Source organism: Sebastes fasciatus, chromosome 10, assembly GCF_043250625.1.
Source record: "Sebastes fasciatus isolate fSebFas1 chromosome 10, fSebFas1.pri, whole genome shotgun sequence".
Lineage (NCBI taxonomy): Eukaryota > Metazoa > Chordata > Actinopteri > Perciformes > Sebastidae > Sebastes > Sebastes fasciatus.
In genome coordinates, this window is record NC_133804.1 from 32,546,707 (window position 1) to 32,565,229 (window position 18,523).

Genomic DNA, 18,523 nt, shown 5'->3' on the forward strand with positions numbered 1-18,523 from the left:
TATAATTTTAACTATTTGCCTTATTAATGCCTCGTAGTTTATGATATTATAAGATGTATATAAGATTAAAAAAAAGGTAAAAACTGATTTTTTCTCCACAAAAACTTTGTGGAAAAACTTTTGGTTCTGGATGTTACTTCAAAATGTACTGACAGCAGAATAATATTTTTAATAATAATATTAATAATAATAATTTTAACTATTTGCCTTATTAATGCCTCGTAATTTATAAGATTGTAAGATGTATATAAGATTGTAAGATGTATATACGATGTAAAATCTGATTCTTCAAAGGAACTTTAGCTGTCAGAAAAATGTGAAAAGTGTTTGCTTCTGTGATGTAGAAGTAGCATAAAATGGAAGTACTCCCCAATTAAAGTGCATGTACGCAGTACATCAAACTGTGTTTAAGTACTATAATTAAATAAATGCACTTATGTAGTGTTCCAAAAGATAAGGAGAGGTCTAAAGGGATAGCAAAATACACTTTTATTCTGTTGTGGATTTAAAATGTTTTGTGAACTGGCTCCATTACTGTCATTTCTGTCTGCAATATCTCTTTTATATGCATCCATAGACTGAACTAGCCACATTTTATGCATCTCATAATATATTACAAGCACAAACTAGACTGAATCGATGGTCATGCACGCTCATGCCACCTCTCGTCTAATCCATATATAAAAAAAGAACTATACCCATAGCTATTATCGTAGTAATATATCATCAACATCTGATATTACTTATCACAACAAACACTGACAAGTATAAGGAGAAATAGGGAATAACAACGGCAGACTTTGAATAGAATGCTTTACTTATTTATTTATTGATTGATAGTGCCTGCTTATGTCTATAAAACACAGTATAAAATACAATCACAGTTAAAAGATATAAATCAAACCCTCTCTTAAACCCTTATAAAATAAAAAAGATCAGATAAATACAGAATATTATTATTTTTATAAACCCATACAAACGGCTGACAAAATAAAAGTATTGAAAGTCACGGTACATTATTATTTTTTTTGCTGCACGAGTGCAGCATGAATTAATTCTCATGAATGTGTATGGAAATGCTCCAACCTATGACGAGAATAAGTGTAAAAGAAAGAAAGGTTCATGCTCTACCATGAACGGACTTTGGAAAAACTGCAATTCTGTTAAACAGAATAGACATACAATATATTTTTAAATTAAAAATGAAATAACAATCAAAATGGAGCAGAAACATTACACAAGAATCAAGTAGTGATGTGAAAGTCAGATTGAGGAATTTCTTTCTGGTATCGTTTCTGCTAAACGACATTGAAGTTATGGGCTTCGTGGCCCATCAGGCACAGTGACGGCGTGGATGTGCAGCGTAATATTATTTTAAAAAATGAGATCTTCATAATTCAGAGAACTCTCTGGAATAAAAACTGTTTGATTCCTACATTTCCCATTATGTAAAGAGAGGTAAGATGCCCCCAATATACATAAGAAATTCATAAAACGGAAAGAGAATAAATCACCTTACTCATGATTGTGTGCATACATAATGCACATTTGGTCCCCATATTGCACAACTGTAAACACTTCAATACACCATATCAATGCTTCTCTGCTAAGCCTGTAGTGTGTGTGTGTTTCTGGCTCATCTTGAGATAAGAAAAAAAGGCACAGCATGTTGGTTGCTTTGGATGTGTGAATGTTGTTTTCATAGATTGTTCCGCGAGGCCTCAGTGGCACTGGCACGTCCTCAGCAGTGTTTTGGTCGGATTCGGACTTCACATTTCTGTCTTTTTTTTTATTTTTTATTTTTTTAAAATCATTGTACCGTATACCTCACACTCACTCTCACCCTCGTCCATGTTCACACGCAAACAAAGTGCCCTACTTTACCCCGCTCTTGCTACACACACACACACACACGCACACACATACATACACACACCTACATACGTACATACATACTGAACGAATTGCACACTTGTACGGGTAAATCTATGAGCCTCCTTTCTCCTCTCCGTTGCTTTGTGAACGGTTATTATTCCACGGTCACAGATTTGGCCAAGTTTCTTGGAAAGTCAACCTGCAAGAAGAAAAGAAAACGGTTTGTTTGAGCAAATAACACATTAAGTTCATTCGCTGTGTGTTAAAGCTGCAGTAGTCAGTATATATGTTTGGCATCATTGGGCAAAAATCCCATAATAATCTTTCAGCATATTGTAATCCAAGTGTTCTGAGAGATAACTAGACTTCTGCTCCTCCTCATGACTCTGTTTTCAGGCTTTAGAAAATCTAGCCCGTGACGGAGGCTTTGACCAATCACAGGTCATTTCAGAGAGAGAGAGAGCGTTCCTATTGGCTGTGCTCCGGTCATGTGACCAGAATTTGGCGTTCCTTCAACAGATTTCACAATGGCGGCGGCGTCACAAACGTTCTCATTTTACAGCTAAACCGTGCACTACAAGATGATTCTGAAAACATCTGAGGAGAGAAATAGACATTAACGTAACATCATATTGATTCATATTTGATCAGCGCTGCCTAGTTTGACCGTTTGGTCGGAGTTCAGAGTGATTGACAGCCGGCTCTCATAGACAGCAGATGGACAGCAGACCTCAGATCAGCTCTTACTGCTTGTTTTACTCCGGTCTGTGAAATCTTGCAGATGCCATTAGGAGCACCGGAGGACACAGAGGAACATGATTTTGTTCAGGTTACCTGTTTCATGTACTACTGTCACGATATAGCGACCGTTTTATAAAAATAACTTTTTTTAAATCATATTTGCTCCAATCTCGCCTACTGATGCTTTAATTGTATTCTCTGAATGTTAACATAACATACTGCTTACTTAAAAATACGCTTTCCCTTTTACACTTAAACACACATTAACAAGCTATAGAAAAGCTGGATAACAAATGGTGCAACAGAGGACGGATCAGCTTCCACTAAAGTGTAAAAAGAAAAGCCGCAACGCACACATTGAGTCACTGACCAGTTCCTGTTCTTATGATAAGAAAGGTCACTGATTACACACACGCCACAACTGTGTAAACTGTGTAAAAACCATCGTCCAGCATGGTGAGAGAGATGAAACGTAGATTATATATATGCCACTACTGTAATAATTAATTAACTGCAAGCAATAAATAGCCTCCCAGAGTCTTTTGCTGCATGCAATATACATTCCATTGACATGTTGAAATTATACTTTGATATTAATAATTATTGTTAAATTAAAAACACAAATGTTAAGGAAGAAGTGTTCAGATATTTTACTTAAGTATAAGTAGCAATACGACAGTGTAGAAATACTCTGTTACAAGTAAAAGTTCTGCATTCGAAATTTTACTTAAAAGTACAAAAGTATTAGCATCAAAATATATACGTAAAGTACCAAAAGTAAATATACTCATTATGCAGAATGTCCCATTTAAGAATAATGTATATGATATTATTGGATTACAATTAGTGATGCATTAATATGACTAATAATACATCATCATTTATTTGTTGATTATATTTTGTATCATTAATCTGAATCTGCAAAGTAACTAAAGTTATCAAGTAAATGTAGTAGAGTAAAAAGTACAATATTTCCCTCTGAGTTGTAGTGAAGTAGAAGTAGAAAGTAGCATAAAACTGGAAATACTCAGGTACAAGTACCTCAAAATTGTAATTAAGTAAAGTACTTGAGTAAATGTACTCAGTTACATCCCATCACTGGTTAAAAGCACTTCAGACTTAGCATAGCATTAAAACTAATATGCAACAATATTAAAGCCATAAACAAACAGGTGCAACTGAAAGCATTTGAATAGCAAATTCTACAGTGTTTTTTGAATATGTGCATTTAAAGCTCATATTCCTAATCAGTTTTGTGTATAGACAAAATTAATATTGTTATAATTTTCATAGTATAATATTGCTATGTGACTATAGCTACTGACCTTTTCAAAAATGACATGATAAAGAGCTCATATTTCATTGTTTGTATGATCTCAGATCAGATCAGTGATCAAATTAGCAGACAAAAAGTTTGGTTGATAAAAAGATAAAAAGTACTTTAAGTTATAAAAAGACTGTTTTTCATACACAGTGAACGTTTGTAAAGATAGCTTGAGTCAAAAATGGCGTTGACTACTTACATCAAATCCTCGCAGGACGGCCAAGTGGAAGGACAGGAGCTGCAGGGGGATGACGCTGAGGATGCCCTGCAGACAGTCCACAGTGTGCGGCAGCTCGATTGTGTCGTAGGACATCTGACTCATCTCAGGGTCGTCCTGGCAACAAAGGATGATGGGTCGACCCTGATGGAGAGAAACAACATCAGTCAATTCATTTTGTTTGATTTGCTGCACTGTAAATGTGTGTGAAAGTGTCCAGGTGTGTGTGTTTCAGTAGAGAGTGTTTTTTTTTTTTTTACCGATCTGGCGGTGACTTGTTGCAAAGCGTTCTGGCACTTGGTGTAGCAGGCGTCTCTCATGATGATCATGATGACCGGCATGTCTTTGTCTATAAGTGCCAGAGGACCGTGCTTCAGCTCGCCGGCCAGGATGCCCTCGGAGTGCATGTAAGTGATCTCCTTGATTTTCTGCATTCGAGTAGAAAGAATAAAAGTAGCTCAGAGCATTATAATAACATATAATATTTAACAGAACACATACAGCACCACCGACATTACAACTCTGTTATGTCATCTGATGTTTATCCTTTGTCCTCGTATTGTTATTCTAGTGGTTACCAGCCTTTTGCTAAAGGGACCCCTTTTTCTATCATTGAATATGCTGACGACACCTTACTAAGTCACATATATTATGGATATTTCATATTATATTCAATGCATAACATAACAGTACAGAACAACTAATAAACTGTACAATTAACTCAAATTAGGAACGCAATAACAGCAGGAAGTTTGTGTAAAACAAGCAATTTGGATGACTTTTGAGCAAATTATTTCCTGTGAATATTAATCCTATTTGGGTTAATTGTACAGTTTATCAGTTTTTCTGTACTATTATTGTTATGCATTGAATATAATATGAAATATCCATAATATATGTCACTTAGTCAGGGGTCGTCAGTTTATAAACTGAACAATTAACCCAGGTAGTGAATGCATAACAGCAGGAAGTTTGTGTAAAAATTAGCGATTTGGATGAATTTTGATTATTTCCAGTGAATATTGCATCAGAGATGAGTTTTCCTGTTATTTTTAGGAACTTTTAATACAAATCTCTGTCTGTATTATGTATTTTTTAACAATCATACATACTTAATAGGCTTCTTTTTTGACAAATTCAGTGTTTTTTTCTCATTGATGCGTGGCCGTTGTTCTATTAGCTCCGTGGTTGTTTTAACTGCGTACTTTTCTAATGCAGAACGAGGATAGCAGAGGAGAAGGTCTGTGCATATAACTCGTGTTCAGGTCTTCACCGTTATCGCCCTGATTCTGTTTATATCTTAAATAGTAATCCAAACTTTAGAAATAACAATTTCATTTAGTTTTCTTCACAGAAATGAAGGAAAAGCTGAGATATAGGCCAACTGTGTAGATATATTTTTAAAAGTTTTCTTCCGGTGAAGCTTTGGCGACCCCTAAGTGGGGGTCAGGTCAGGTTGGGAACCAGTACTCTAGGAGAAGTGAATTGCAGTTTTTTGACAGACTACTGTGGCGTTCTCGACTCACCAGCGCCCCCTCTAGGCAGGTGGCGTAGTGGAAACCTCGGCCCATGACCAGTAGAGACCTCTGCTCGTACAGTTCATCAGCGATGGACTTGATCTTTTTATCCAGGGTCAACACCTGCTTTATCAGGTCTAGGAGAGGACAAGAGGGATGGAGATGGTGGTTTTATGTTAACAGTGAGAATATATTAAACAAAAGATAAATCATTTTGTTAGTGGTGGTCGAACACGGTTTATGTTGAGACCCCGAAGGCTTTGCATTTGTGATTTTGCTGGTGTTTGTTGGACTGACCAGGTAGCACCTTCAGGCCGTTGATGATCTCCAGTCGTCTCTGCTGAAGGGAGATCCTGTCCTCGCTCATCATCAGGCCGAACATGACGAGGGCCACAAACTGACTGGTGTAGGCCTGGATCACACACACACAGGAAACACTCATATAACTCCAAGCGTTGCTGAACGGTGCAGCAAATAACACACAACTTATCATTAAATTGAAGGCAAAGTGCTGTTAATACTGCTGGACAACTTATATTAAGTATGTTGTTTTGCTTATTACTGTTGTCAGATTCTTAAAAAACTGATTTTATAAAGTTATGAGACAGTATAAAAATATACCTTGGTGCTAGCCACTCCTATCTCAGGCCCGGCGTTGATGTGGACTCCGCAGTCTGTTTCTCTACAGATGGAGCTGCCGACGGTGTTGGTTATACCAACCGTCAGGGCACCTTGGCCCTTACAGTAGCGTAGCGCCATTAAGGTGTCTGCCGTCTCTCCTGAGGGAGCGGAGGGAATGAAAAGATATGCTTACAATGCAGAATTACAGCACAATAAGGTCGCTGTTAGAAGTAACACACAAAAAGATGATGATACTGTCAACAGGTTTCACATAGGACCATGACATGACCACACTGCCTGCCACAAGAATCAACAGTGAATTAGTGCAAATGGTCACAACATACTAATACCTTGGGAATTGAAATAGACAATAAACTTAACTTCGGGGACTGTGCGGCTTCAAAAATCAGGAAAATGCAGCAGAGAATGTACTTTTTTTTAATGCAAACTTAACCATTTTAATGTAAACTGTTGGTTTTATACATCAGTCAGTGCAAACAGGACCAAGACAGGCTGCAACGTCAAATCAGGACAACGGGAAAAAATCATGGGTATTGACCAAGAAACAGCCACTAGTCGGTTCACCAAACTCATCCTACAACAAAAATGGGATTTTTTTTTACAGTATAGAAGCTATCCCCTTCACTCCAATTACAGACGCAGCAGCAACCTGACCCTTCAAAATAAAATCAGAACAAGTAAATAAAAGAACTCTTTTATTCCTCAAGCCATCGGCCTGTATAACATGCAGCTGGATCCACTGGTCTCTTAGCTGGTCACTTGCACTTTTGCACTTTTTTATCATATTTGACGTTAAAGTGGGTTGCTTGTTTTATATTTTTTTATTTTGTTTTATTTTTTATATTTTTTTATTTATTATTATTATTTTTAATTTATTTATTTAATTTATTTTATTTATTTTATTTATTTAGTCTCAGTCTCAATGTGATCAAATGTGTTTTATTACAAGTATGTTGTGGTCTTATTGTGTATGTTATGCTATCGTTTTTATTATTTTTACTGTGGACTTTATGTCGTCTTCATGTCTGGAGTACTGGACATAAAATATATTTCCCTGTGTGGGAAAATAAAGTTGATCTGAATCTGAACAACCCGGTTTTATAGTCAGATTTGTCTTAAAAGCAAAGACCATCATTTACATTTTTGTTTTTTTTGATGAATTAAAATCCAACAAAATTAAACCAGTGACCTCAGAAGACAAAAATAAGTTGTTTTTTTCATGTTTTGTTTTTTCACCTGACTGGCTGATGAAGAAGCAAACGTCGTCTCTAAAAACGGGCGTGTTGCGGTCCAGGAAGTCGCTGGCCAGCTCCACCATGACAGACAGCTCCGTCAGCTCCTCCAGGATCTGTCTTGTCTGAACATCAGGGGGAACAAAAGCAGCAGTTTTACCATCATCATCATCATCATCACAACTTTGTGTTTTTCCACTAATCATAACCGTCTTTCTCCCAGAATGATCATCATCATGCATATCCTAACTTTTGACAGCTCTACTCACAGCCACCGCAGCGTGGAAGCTGGTGCCGCAGCCAATCACGATTAACCGTCTGCAACGTTTGATTTCTTTCAGGTGGTCCTTCAGTCCACCGAGAATCACTGAGGAAACAGAGGACATTTAAATACATGTTTTAGTCTCTGATTGCTTCTTGGATCAGGGACCATTTCTCCATATGATTAAAACTTGAAGGTTTGAAAGATCACTAGTCACCTGTGTTGGTGTCAAAACAAATGCGTCCTCTCATGGTGTTGACGACGGACTCCGGCTGCTCAAAGATCTCCTTCTGCATGAAGGCATCAAAGTTGCCTGCAAAGAGAGGAGCACATACATGTACATCAGATGACCTGGTCAGAACTCCTCATGACATGTGAGGACATGCAGAATTAAAACAGAGGGTATATATGGAGGGTTAGGGTCTGTGCTGAAAGAGGCTGAAAAACTGTATTATGTTTCCACTTTCAGCCATACGTGCAAACCCTCTCGAGACTCCTGTTTTTCATCGCCCTCTCCCGCTTTCCTCCCGGGGTCACAGTTATCCCATATTTGTCAAGATTTATGACAAATGTTGACACTTTTTTTAGCCTTAGCCTCTCTCTGGAACTGAACAGTGTGTATAATCTCTACTGTTTCCACCCGGACGACAATAGAGCTACACCAACTGTCTGTTTATCAGCAGAAAAGAGCTGTCTATGCTCGCGAACACAGCGCAGTTTGAGCTCATGTTTAAGCTGCGCTCGACACAACATGCAGCGCCCAAAGTTGGGCTTTGCTCGATGCAGCGAAAAGCTGTCGTGGCGCGTTGCAAGCCGTTGGAAATAACGGGTTTCAGAGCCCAGTGGTAGCGTTTTGTCTGACTTTCAGTGAGTGAGAGAAGGAGAGAGAAATGGATAGAACTAAGAGAAAGATATAGTGTTGCATAACAATGCTGCTGCAGTGTAATTATTATTTTGTTATTTTCACTCTTTTAAAGTCACCAGAATGAAGGAAACAAAGCTTTTCTGGGGGAGGACCCCCAGACCCCCGTGTTTTGGTTTTGAAACCCTCCCTTTTTTTCAAGGTCTCATGGTTGGCAATGTATGCTTTCAGCCAGCAGAGGGCGAGCTAGTCTACAAGCTAAACTTTGACTGGTAGCACTGCATGCTTGCGTGTTCTCAGTGTATTCAGAAGGTGTGGTGGAAAAATACTTTTTAGGTATAAAATATGAAGTGTTTGTGCAGCGTTAACCGACCCTGATCCTTCCCCTTACTTTGTGAGCAACTGAAGACGTCTAATCAGAAACGTTATAAGATTGTTGTGTCTCAGTGTCTTGACGCAGGCATTGTGTTGTTGAGACTAGACGGCTCAGACGAGGAGCACACCTCCATCTGTGACCTTGTTTCTTGGGTATAATTGAGGTTGTAAAGATTGTTTTTTAACTCCATGTTACCGCTCGTGTGTCGGGTCTGTTTCCTGGTGCCAGTATTAAGTGCATTCATTGTAAGGTGACACCAATGAGTGTTTTTCATTCACCAAAGTTAGTGTTCTTTAAAACCTCTGATCTCTGGTATGTTTTAACAAAACCCGGTAACACTTGGTACACATGGTAATTAGGTGATAATTAGCAAGTAACCTATTTGAAATTTCTTTGGAATTACTGCCAAATTACCCCAAAATATTTACCTCAATTTATCGAAAAACATTATATGCTAAAGTAGCATATAATGGTTAAAATAGAGCCCTTAGTCTTGAGAAGTGGCTGCTCTCCATCGGAGGTGGAAAACTAAAAGAAGATACTTCTGATCAAACACAAATCTCTCCATTGTGACTTATTGTCTACACTAATGTAACCTGGTAGCTGATGTCATGATTCAGGGATGTTTTTAAGAAATGATTATCTATTTATCAGAAGACATGGAAATAAAGCATATCAATTAACTTTGTATTCTTTTCCTGGAAAAATATTAAATAATTACCAGCTATTGGGAAATAGCGGAATTAAATAATGTTTATAATATAGTAATTTTTGAGGTAAACATTGGGGTCATTTGGCATTAATTTAAAAAAAAAATTCAAATAGGTTACTTGCTAATTATCACCTTATTACCATGAACCTGTAAAAATGAAGTGTTACCAAATTTTTACATACTTGTACTCTACTTGAGTATTTCCATGTTCTGCTGCTTTAAACTTTTACCCCACTAAATCTCAGACAGAAATACTGTACTTTTTACTCCACTACTTTTACATAAACAGCACATGATTACAGTATATGATATGATGCAGTGTACAATACTACTAATGCACCTAATAGTATGCAAAGTATCTCAAAGTGGCTCCACACTGACGACATTAAAACGTGTATTCATTAGTGAATAATGTAATATTCTATAATGTTATTACACTGTAAAAGGAGCCACTTTACTTTTGATACTTAAAGTATATTTTGCTGATTATACTTCTGTACTTGTACCTATAATGGAGGCCATGATATTTCTACTTTTAATTAAGTAAAGGATGCCTTATCTTCTTTACTGTGTTACCCAATAATACCCTTTTAAGCAAAACTAGTTGACTAAAATAAAAATAAATCAACGTATTGTCCTCATGTCATGTTTATTGAGCGTTATCTGACCTTTCATGATCTGTTGCAGCTCCATCTGCAGCGTCTGAATGGCCCTCACCGGATCATCACCGACCTGCCGGTTCATCCTGTGGATGGAGAGTTTCCCGCCGGCCACCACGGCCATGTCGTTATCCTCCAGGTACAACACCTTGTTGGTGTGCTCGATGATGGCACTGTGGGGAGAGATAAGATGGGTACATGTGACGAGTCTGGTGTTTATAGAAGGAACTAAACGTGTTTATTTATTTCTTTTCTTTTCCTCATACTTTGATGAGTCTGGTGTTTTTACAGGGCACTAAACATGTTTCTTTTTTTAATTTCTTTTCCTCATACTTTGATGAGTCTGGTGTTTTTACAGGGCACTAAACATGTTTCTTTTTTTAATTTCTTTTCCTCATACTTTGATAGAAACGGTAGAGAGAAAGAGACTAAGAATTCAATGATACGGATACACAGACGATTGTAATCTCACCTGGCGTCAGAGGCAAAGTAATACTCCACGGGCCTGCCATCCCCCACTGAGTTGATTTCGCTGGAGCAGTCGGGACGATTATGGCTGTTCTTCTCCTGGACTCCCTCCTTGAAGTGAGCTGCGGGGGTCAAAAGCCAAGAGGTCAAGGGGGTCAGAGGTCGCACAGTGACTTTGAGTGACTAAAGCAATCAAGATGTGCTCATCACTTGAATTCTTCCTCTCGACTTCCAGATGGAGTCAGGTCACCGCTGCGGTTATGGGTCTGTCATGTTGTGAAATTCAGATTTTTACGCTCCATAAGATCAGAAAAGGTTCGAGGTGGAACATAACAGCAGCTACCAGGAATATTTACAACGGATTAAGGTCATGAATAAACGTCCGTATTGCTTTATAAACGGCAATAGAAAGATGATATTTGCCATCTTCTGTAGATTTCCAGTAAAGAAAAGACAAGAACAATGATCTTATTTGTAACAAGATGCATAAAGAAGATGTGTTGCAGTCAGATGTTATGAAAAGAGACGGGCCAAAGAGAATTGAAGGGATTTGTTTTTTCGACCATTAAAACGACACGCCCTGCCTCGCACTTTGGACTGGTCTCAAATTAACCATTACGAACCATATATTTCAAGTATGCAGATAAGGCGGTGAAGACACAGTCCTGAGCACAGTCGAGATGAAGTACCAAGATAAACTCTTGTTTTAAGTCTCTATTGTTCCGCCTGAAACTACACAAAGAAATCCCTGGCAACACTTTAGGGCTTTCTAAGAAAGTTGTTTAACAGAATTATTACACAATGATTAACAGAACCATTAAACAGTGTGTGTACACTTCTACGGTTAGCAAAGAGCGACACTTTACGGGATTTGTTACAGTAGAAAGAGAATCAAGAGTTAGATAAATATTACACTACTCCAGGGATTCAGGGAGAAAGCAAAGAGAGAAAATAGGATCTATGTTAAAGGCTACTGTTTAAACTTTCTGCAGATCTTTTCATTTAAAATCAGAAATTTAAATGAAAAGTACAACTGTGTAGTCAAAAACGTATTCATCTCAGCCATAAAAGCTCCGTTGTTTCCCCCCCAAAAAACTTTTAAAAACACATCAATGAGCCGCACTGTTGCTCAGGGTGACGTGTTCCTTCATCACGATAAACACGGGCAGTGTAGTTTATTTTGAGTCGATCCCACGCACACACCGTCCCGCTGGCTGGAAATAGTCCCCAGCAAATATTTGCTCCTGTTTTGAGTTTGCTCTAAACTACAGTGTCCCGGCTGTTTAGGAAATTATTTAGTCTTCTTTTAAAAATGAAAGTGTATATTCAAGATGTACGACTTCTCACACAAAGAGGAGAGGGAATAAATTCTCTCATTTCATTCTCATATATTTTATAAATGTAGTTCTTGAACAGTATTGAAATAGAATTGTTCAAAAGACTTCATTTCTTCATCTACTTTTAAACTTCTTTTCTGTGCTGTGACTAAGAAGCAGCCTCAAAAGTCAAATCTATTTGCTTACTCGACCAATAAAACACTGATTGTTGGAGTATCTTTATGCAGCTCAGAGACTGCCAGGAACAAGATCATTTTAGATAATTTAATCTATGCTGATGAATTATGAATACTCTCTCTATCTCTGCTGCGTGTGATAGTGTGCAGAGATTCACGGTGCAGTGTAAGCGGATAATGGCAGACAGACAGAGAGAGAGAGACGGGAACAGAGCTCACCACTGTTGTACTGGACGGGGATGTTTTCAGTCTCATGCTCGCTTCGCACACCAATGAGCAACGGACTTCCTCTCCTGCCGGGACAAGAATGAAGAGAGACGGAGGAAGAGGAGGGTGAGGTGGGAGGAAGGAGAGGATTAGGCTTTGTAGACACACAACAATGTTCAGATACGTACGAACACGCTCACGTGGTGCTTTGTGAAAGTTTGACCGCTGAGATGAGCTGACATCCGACCCTGCTCTATTATTCCCAACAGAAATTAAGTTCCTTAGCCTCAAACACACAGACAGGAATATTCATTTAGGAGGACCTGTGGGATGTAATGTATGCAAGTACCAAGGTGAGCTAGAGGGTTCCTCTGGCCCACTCTAATGCCTCTATTCCATCATATACACCGATCTTATTATTATTGCATATTTTAATGAGTTTTTCTGCCTGATTGTAAACATGTAGTGAATTATTGTAAAGGAGAATTAGGCTTCTTGTGTGTTTTAGCCCACACAGTCTGTAAATAGCTATTAATATTTTAAACCATGCCTATTCCTTTTTTTCCCTTATTTTTTTATTTATTCCTTTTTTTATTTTATTTATTCCTTTATTTGTTTATCTATTTATTCTTTTATTTATTTACTTATTCATTCATTTATTTATTTGTTTATTTATTCCTTTATTTATTTTTCTTGTTTATCTATTTATTTTTATTTCTATTTTTTCCTTATTTATTTATTGTGTGATAAAGTGATTACAGAACAAGTGAAGACAAATACAGGGACATAAAAACAACCAAAAGAGATTATCAAAAAGTAAGACAAATGACAAAAAAACAACACACCTATTCCTGACTGATCCGAACTTTTGTATTTACAAATCATTTAAATTATTATTAATTAACGTATTTGTTGACACCTTCACTGAGGATGTCCCGTCTGTACAATCAATCCAATTCTTACTGTGCTATGTCATCAATTACTTTGCTAATATTTGTCAAACCCTGAAGACAATGGGACTGATCCAGACAGATAGCCATGTTTCTTTATCATCATCATGCTTGTGTTGTTTTGAAGCGGAGGTTAGTGGTCATAAAATATACACGTATAGCGAATCGCAACTTGTTAATCAAAACTATTTTATTAGAATAAAAAAATGTATATAATAAAAGTAGCTGCAAAGCTCTGCTAGGATTATTTTATGATTTTAATGACACCCGTGGCTACACGGATGTTGGCACTCCTTATGATCTCTCTCTCTCTCCCAATCATTTTTTCTTTCATGCACCACCTCAAACTTTTTGTAACATTACTGTTTCATCATTTTGTACACAATCCTGAGGTTGGGTTCATCCCTGTGCAGACAGAGGCTCAGACATCCTCCCACTTATTGCAGATCCCTTCTAAACCTTTGTTTGTTAAATATATATTATGGGACATTTCTTTATTAGATAGTGACAGCTTAGAGAGACAGGAGGGGATGACATACAGCAAAGGGCCGAATCGAAGCCGGGCCTTAATTCACGGTGCGCTCCATCTACTAAAACGTTCTAATCTTGAACATTAGGCAGGTAAACTGATCCCTCCATTAGTCTACATCCTTCTAGGATTTGCTCACAGTTCCTGGACCGAGTCACTCTGCTTCCTCATTGGCTACTGATCCCCTGGGCTTCTCCTATATGCTGAGAAGGTGCAGCCGCATATATAGATTTAACAGGTGAGGTGAGGGAAGGTGTGAGGAGACTAACCTCAGAATAGATGAAACCTTTATACACTGATCTTGTGAGCACAGTGCAAACAGTATATCTAAAAGAAACCTCTTCATGGCGAAGAGTTATTACGAGTTAGTTATTGTGACACCAGCTCTTGAGAAACCCTGTCCAAAGGGCCTCTCCTTGTTTCTCTGTCTTGATCCCTCTTTTCTCTCTCTGCTTTAGCCCGTCTCTGGGGCTCGGCTACGCTGACGTACTGCGCTGGTTGTTTTAAGGGGTGTGAGGGCTTGAAAAGGGAAGGCTTGCAAACAGAAACATGTGGTCGCTATCCAATACGATATTTACCCTGAGGGAGGGAAAGAAGAGAAGGGAAGGGAAGCAAAAGGGATGAAAGGGAGTAAGAAAGAGAAGGACAGGGTGGCGGATAGAAAGGGAAAAGGAGGAACAACAGATTAGAAAATTAAAGAGAGAGAAGCTGAGAAGAAGAGAGTTAAAGTCCTGCCGGGAGGTTGATCCTTGACGACAAAAGGGCGGGTGGTGACAAGCATCACTGGATGATTACAAACATTCCCTCATCCCTCCGTTCTGGGAGACAGACAATGCTGACTGTTCAACACATTAACCACACTGAGTTTGCCAAAGCTGTGCAATATACTGATATCTTGTCTTCAGAAACTGCAAGCAGACAATAGACCAATGAGATGCCAAAGTATCCCGACTTTAGCAGCAGGTGTGCCAGCTTCGCAAACATTGGCACTGCCAGGCAGCTCGTTTGCATAAATCATAAGTTACTGCCCTCCTCCCTTTTCCGTCTCTAGCAGCCTCCCTTTACCCCGATCCACGACGGCTCAGCTGAACCAGGAAAGGTGTAACGTAAGATAAAATGATGCGAGTCTTTCTGGCAGGGGCATTTCCCGGCAGCAGAAACAGGAAACTCTCTAGTCTCTTTGGTTAATGAGTCACAGAGACGCCGGCGTGGAGGCAGCAGCCCAGAGGCCAGAGGCCCAGGAGGGAGAGGGGAAACCTGAATTCAACCTTCTGCTCTACTCCCCCTCTTCTTTGCCTCACTCTTTAAGATGCAGACAGCACTGACACATGCAGGCGGACGGGAAGTTACACACATTCACACCCGGAAAACATTTGACCATAATCGAAAGCAGATCACATAAGTCATAACAACACGTCACGTGCAAATGGATGTTAGGGATAAGATAAGCCACAATGTCTCCGCAAAAACATATTTGGGATTGCTTCATATTTGTAGCAACAAGGTTGACTCATCCTCCGACGAGTCTGGCTCTCGCTGCACAGACACCCGCAGCAAAATGTGAAGTGAAATGTCAGCGCAGCGTGTGTGGTACTAACCTGGTGGACACAGCCTCTCCGGGGAAATGACGGCTTTTAAACACCAGGGCGAAGGCTCCCTCCTGAGACACAGAGAAGCAGAGGAAACACTGAGTTTACATGAGCGTGATGAAAGACTGAATGCTGACTGTTAGAGGAGAGGAGGAGAAACAATTCAAATATATAAAAGTAAAGTTAGACGTATATTCCTAGAAAACATGTAACTTCTAAGAGAAACATTTTGAGGACACAAACGAACGTTTCTTCTGACCCAGTGAGGTTTGGCAGTTGTGGTGGGGGGTGTGGTAAGTTGGTGTACGGAGGGGGGGTTGATGGGTTAAGAGAAATAAGACCTCTATTGCTGTGTTTCGACAGCACAACGCTGCCTGTGGTGGTGGAAGCAGAACTGGCTCAGAGATTGTGTGTGCGTGTAGGGGGGGGGATAAGAGAGAGAGACGAGGGGGGAGGGTGTGTTGTGGTCGTGACGCTGTTAGTGCGTCGAACTATCTGGTTCCCATTACCCCAAATCCGAAATGGCTGCTTTTTGCCTCCTCTGAGAAGAGAGAGAAACCACTCCAACCAAAAAAGTGTGAAGCAACTCTGAAGCACAATGGAAAAGAGAGGCTCGCTCCGTCCCAAAAAATCTGTTTCTACGAGTGATGATGTCACCGGTGATGCAGTCGGGGCGGTTGCTATAGAGACTATTTTTGTGATGGCGTGCCATGTGTGTGTGTGACACATTTTATGTAAAAGTTTCCATCTCTTAATGTTCGAGAAGACAAGAAGCTGTGGTTTGTCTCACTGGCATCCTTTACTTTATTAAAGGTAGACATATCACGGCCTAAAAATACTCCATTACAAGTACAGAAGTGTTATCAGTGAAATGTACTGTACTAAAAGTAAAGTGGCTCCTCTCACAGTTTTATATTATTATAGAATATTACATTATTCACTAAAAAGCATTTTAATGTTGTAGTTCGTCAGTGTGGAGCCACTTTGAGATACTTTGCATACTACTAAGTACATTAGTAGTATAGTACTGTTCATATCATAAACTATCTTGAATGAACGACAACGAAAATGTTTTATTCACTTTGAATGTACAGTTATTTTGCACTAACCACATAATGGTTGTCCGTGTTTGCATTAGGTACATTCTTGGAATGTAATTTGCATTGTGCAAATACTCTTGGCACTTTATTTTATTTTATTCTATTTATTTATTTATTCCTTTATTCTTTTATCTAGTCTTGTTTTTATTCTTGTATTTATTGTTTTTATTACGAATACTTTTAATCTTGTACTTTTATTGATCTGTACTTCCCCATATGCCACCTACTGTGTTCCCTCTGCCATTGATGATTGTGCAGTATGAATGTGTGTATATGTCTCGGTGGACTGCAGAAACTGAATTGCCCTTCGGGGATAAATAAAGCTCTCTGTTTATGTAAATGTATGGAGTGGAGTAAAAAGTACAATATTAACCTCTGAGATTTAGTGGGGTAAAAGTTTAAAGTAGCAGAAAATGGAAATACTCAAGTAGAGTAGAAGCATGTCAAAATTGGGTAACACTTCATTTTACAGGTTCATGGTAATTAGGTGATAATTAGCAAGTAACCTATTTGAAATTTCTTTGGAATTACTGCCAATATTTACCTCAAAATTTATCAAAAATTACTTTATTATAAACATTATTTAATTCCGCTATTTCCCAATAGCTGGTAATTTATTTAATACAATTCCAGGAAAAGAATATGTATCTAATTGATATGCTTTATTTCCATGTCTGCTAAGTGTTACCGTAAATTGTACTTAAGTACAATACTTGAGTAAATGCACTTAGTTATATTCCTTCACTGGCAGAAGAAGGAACTAGAAGCAAACCCCTGATATCTTGTAATATTACAACAAATCAAAGATTAGCCTTCTACCACTAGCGGTGCTGCTGTAAAGGGGTTGAGCTGTGTTTTCGTGTCATCATGGTAGCAGACAGTGTTGTGTGTTGTAATGATGATGTGTCGCAGTGTGTGTGTGTGTGTGTGAGCTACTCACCAGCTGATGAATAACCCGCTCTACCAGGGTGGAGAAGGAGATTCTGTCAGTCTCTCGGTTGTCGTAAACATATTTGGTCAGTTTGGGGATGACCTCTGTGTCCGTCTCTGACTCAAACTCGTATCCTTTGGCGATCTGAGGAAGGAAGGAAGGCACGGTTCATTAATTAATATAAACATAAACAGCCTGAGGATATACTGTCAGTCATCCTGCGAGATCAGATTACATCTTTGTTATTCATTCTGCTCACTTTGTTTTTATAAAGTACTTAAGGTTAGTGACAGTAGGAAGCACAACTGTAGCAGAATTCATACAATATAATATAAATATCAAACAAAAAGGTAAAAGCTTTCCGTTTTTTAGGTGGGAATCCATAACTTTCTGAGGTGAGGTTGCAGATTACAACCAACTGAAACTTCTCCCGTTCTACAGTGGCCGACGTGAAAACGCGATAACACAAATGTCCCTCTGTAGAGCCAGCCAGTGTTTGGTTTGTCCCTTCTGGGCTACTGTACACTCAAAGAAAAGTCTGTAAAAATACGGGCCAATGTGCCGTGTTAATATGAAGAAATTTTCTGTATCGATTTTTCTCAGGATTTTTAAATACGCATTGCATTGTGGGAACAAGAACCTCTGCTAGCACGAAAGTTGGAAGAGGCAGAGACCATCACACACGGCAAAGTTTAGTTAAAATTTCGAATTTGGAGAAACCTTTCTCTCACTTCTGTGGTAAAAGAAATCAACAATTAATAGAATGTAAAAGGTACGGAGGATATACTGTACATTTACAGAATTCCCCGTTTTAGAA

At 38.7% G+C, this 18,523-nt stretch overlaps 2 protein-coding genes across 2 annotated transcripts in view; one reads left to right on the plus strand and one right to left on the minus strand.

Annotated features, from left to right (window-relative positions):
• tmem126a (transmembrane protein 126A) overlaps positions 1 to 18,523 on the plus strand; it is a 592,581-nt gene that overhangs the window by 108,928 nt on the left and 465,130 nt on the right. The window lies entirely within an intron of this gene.
• Positions 806 to 18,523, minus strand: part of gfpt2 (glutamine-fructose-6-phosphate transaminase 2) — a 22,414-nt gene continuing 4,696 nt past the window's right edge. The window contains exons 6-19 of the mRNA XM_074647515.1: positions 17,716 to 17,850; positions 15,685 to 15,746; positions 12,620 to 12,693; positions 10,892 to 11,009; positions 10,429 to 10,592; positions 8,028 to 8,123; positions 7,818 to 7,915; positions 7,553 to 7,673; positions 6,296 to 6,453; positions 5,972 to 6,086; positions 5,684 to 5,811; positions 4,418 to 4,585; positions 4,140 to 4,301; positions 806 to 2,074 (exon numbers count right to left, since the gene is read on the minus strand). Of these exons, the coding sequence (XP_074503616.1) occupies positions 2,030 to 2,074; positions 4,140 to 4,301; positions 4,418 to 4,585; positions 5,684 to 5,811; positions 5,972 to 6,086; positions 6,296 to 6,453; positions 7,553 to 7,673; positions 7,818 to 7,915; positions 8,028 to 8,123; positions 10,429 to 10,592; positions 10,892 to 11,009; positions 12,620 to 12,693; positions 15,685 to 15,746; positions 17,716 to 17,850 (1,644 nt within the window). The 3' untranslated portion in view covers positions 806 to 2,029. The remainder of the gene's footprint in view (positions 2,075 to 4,139; positions 4,302 to 4,417; positions 4,586 to 5,683; positions 5,812 to 5,971; positions 6,087 to 6,295; positions 6,454 to 7,552; positions 7,674 to 7,817; positions 7,916 to 8,027; positions 8,124 to 10,428; positions 10,593 to 10,891; positions 11,010 to 12,619; positions 12,694 to 15,684; positions 15,747 to 17,715; positions 17,851 to 18,523) is intronic.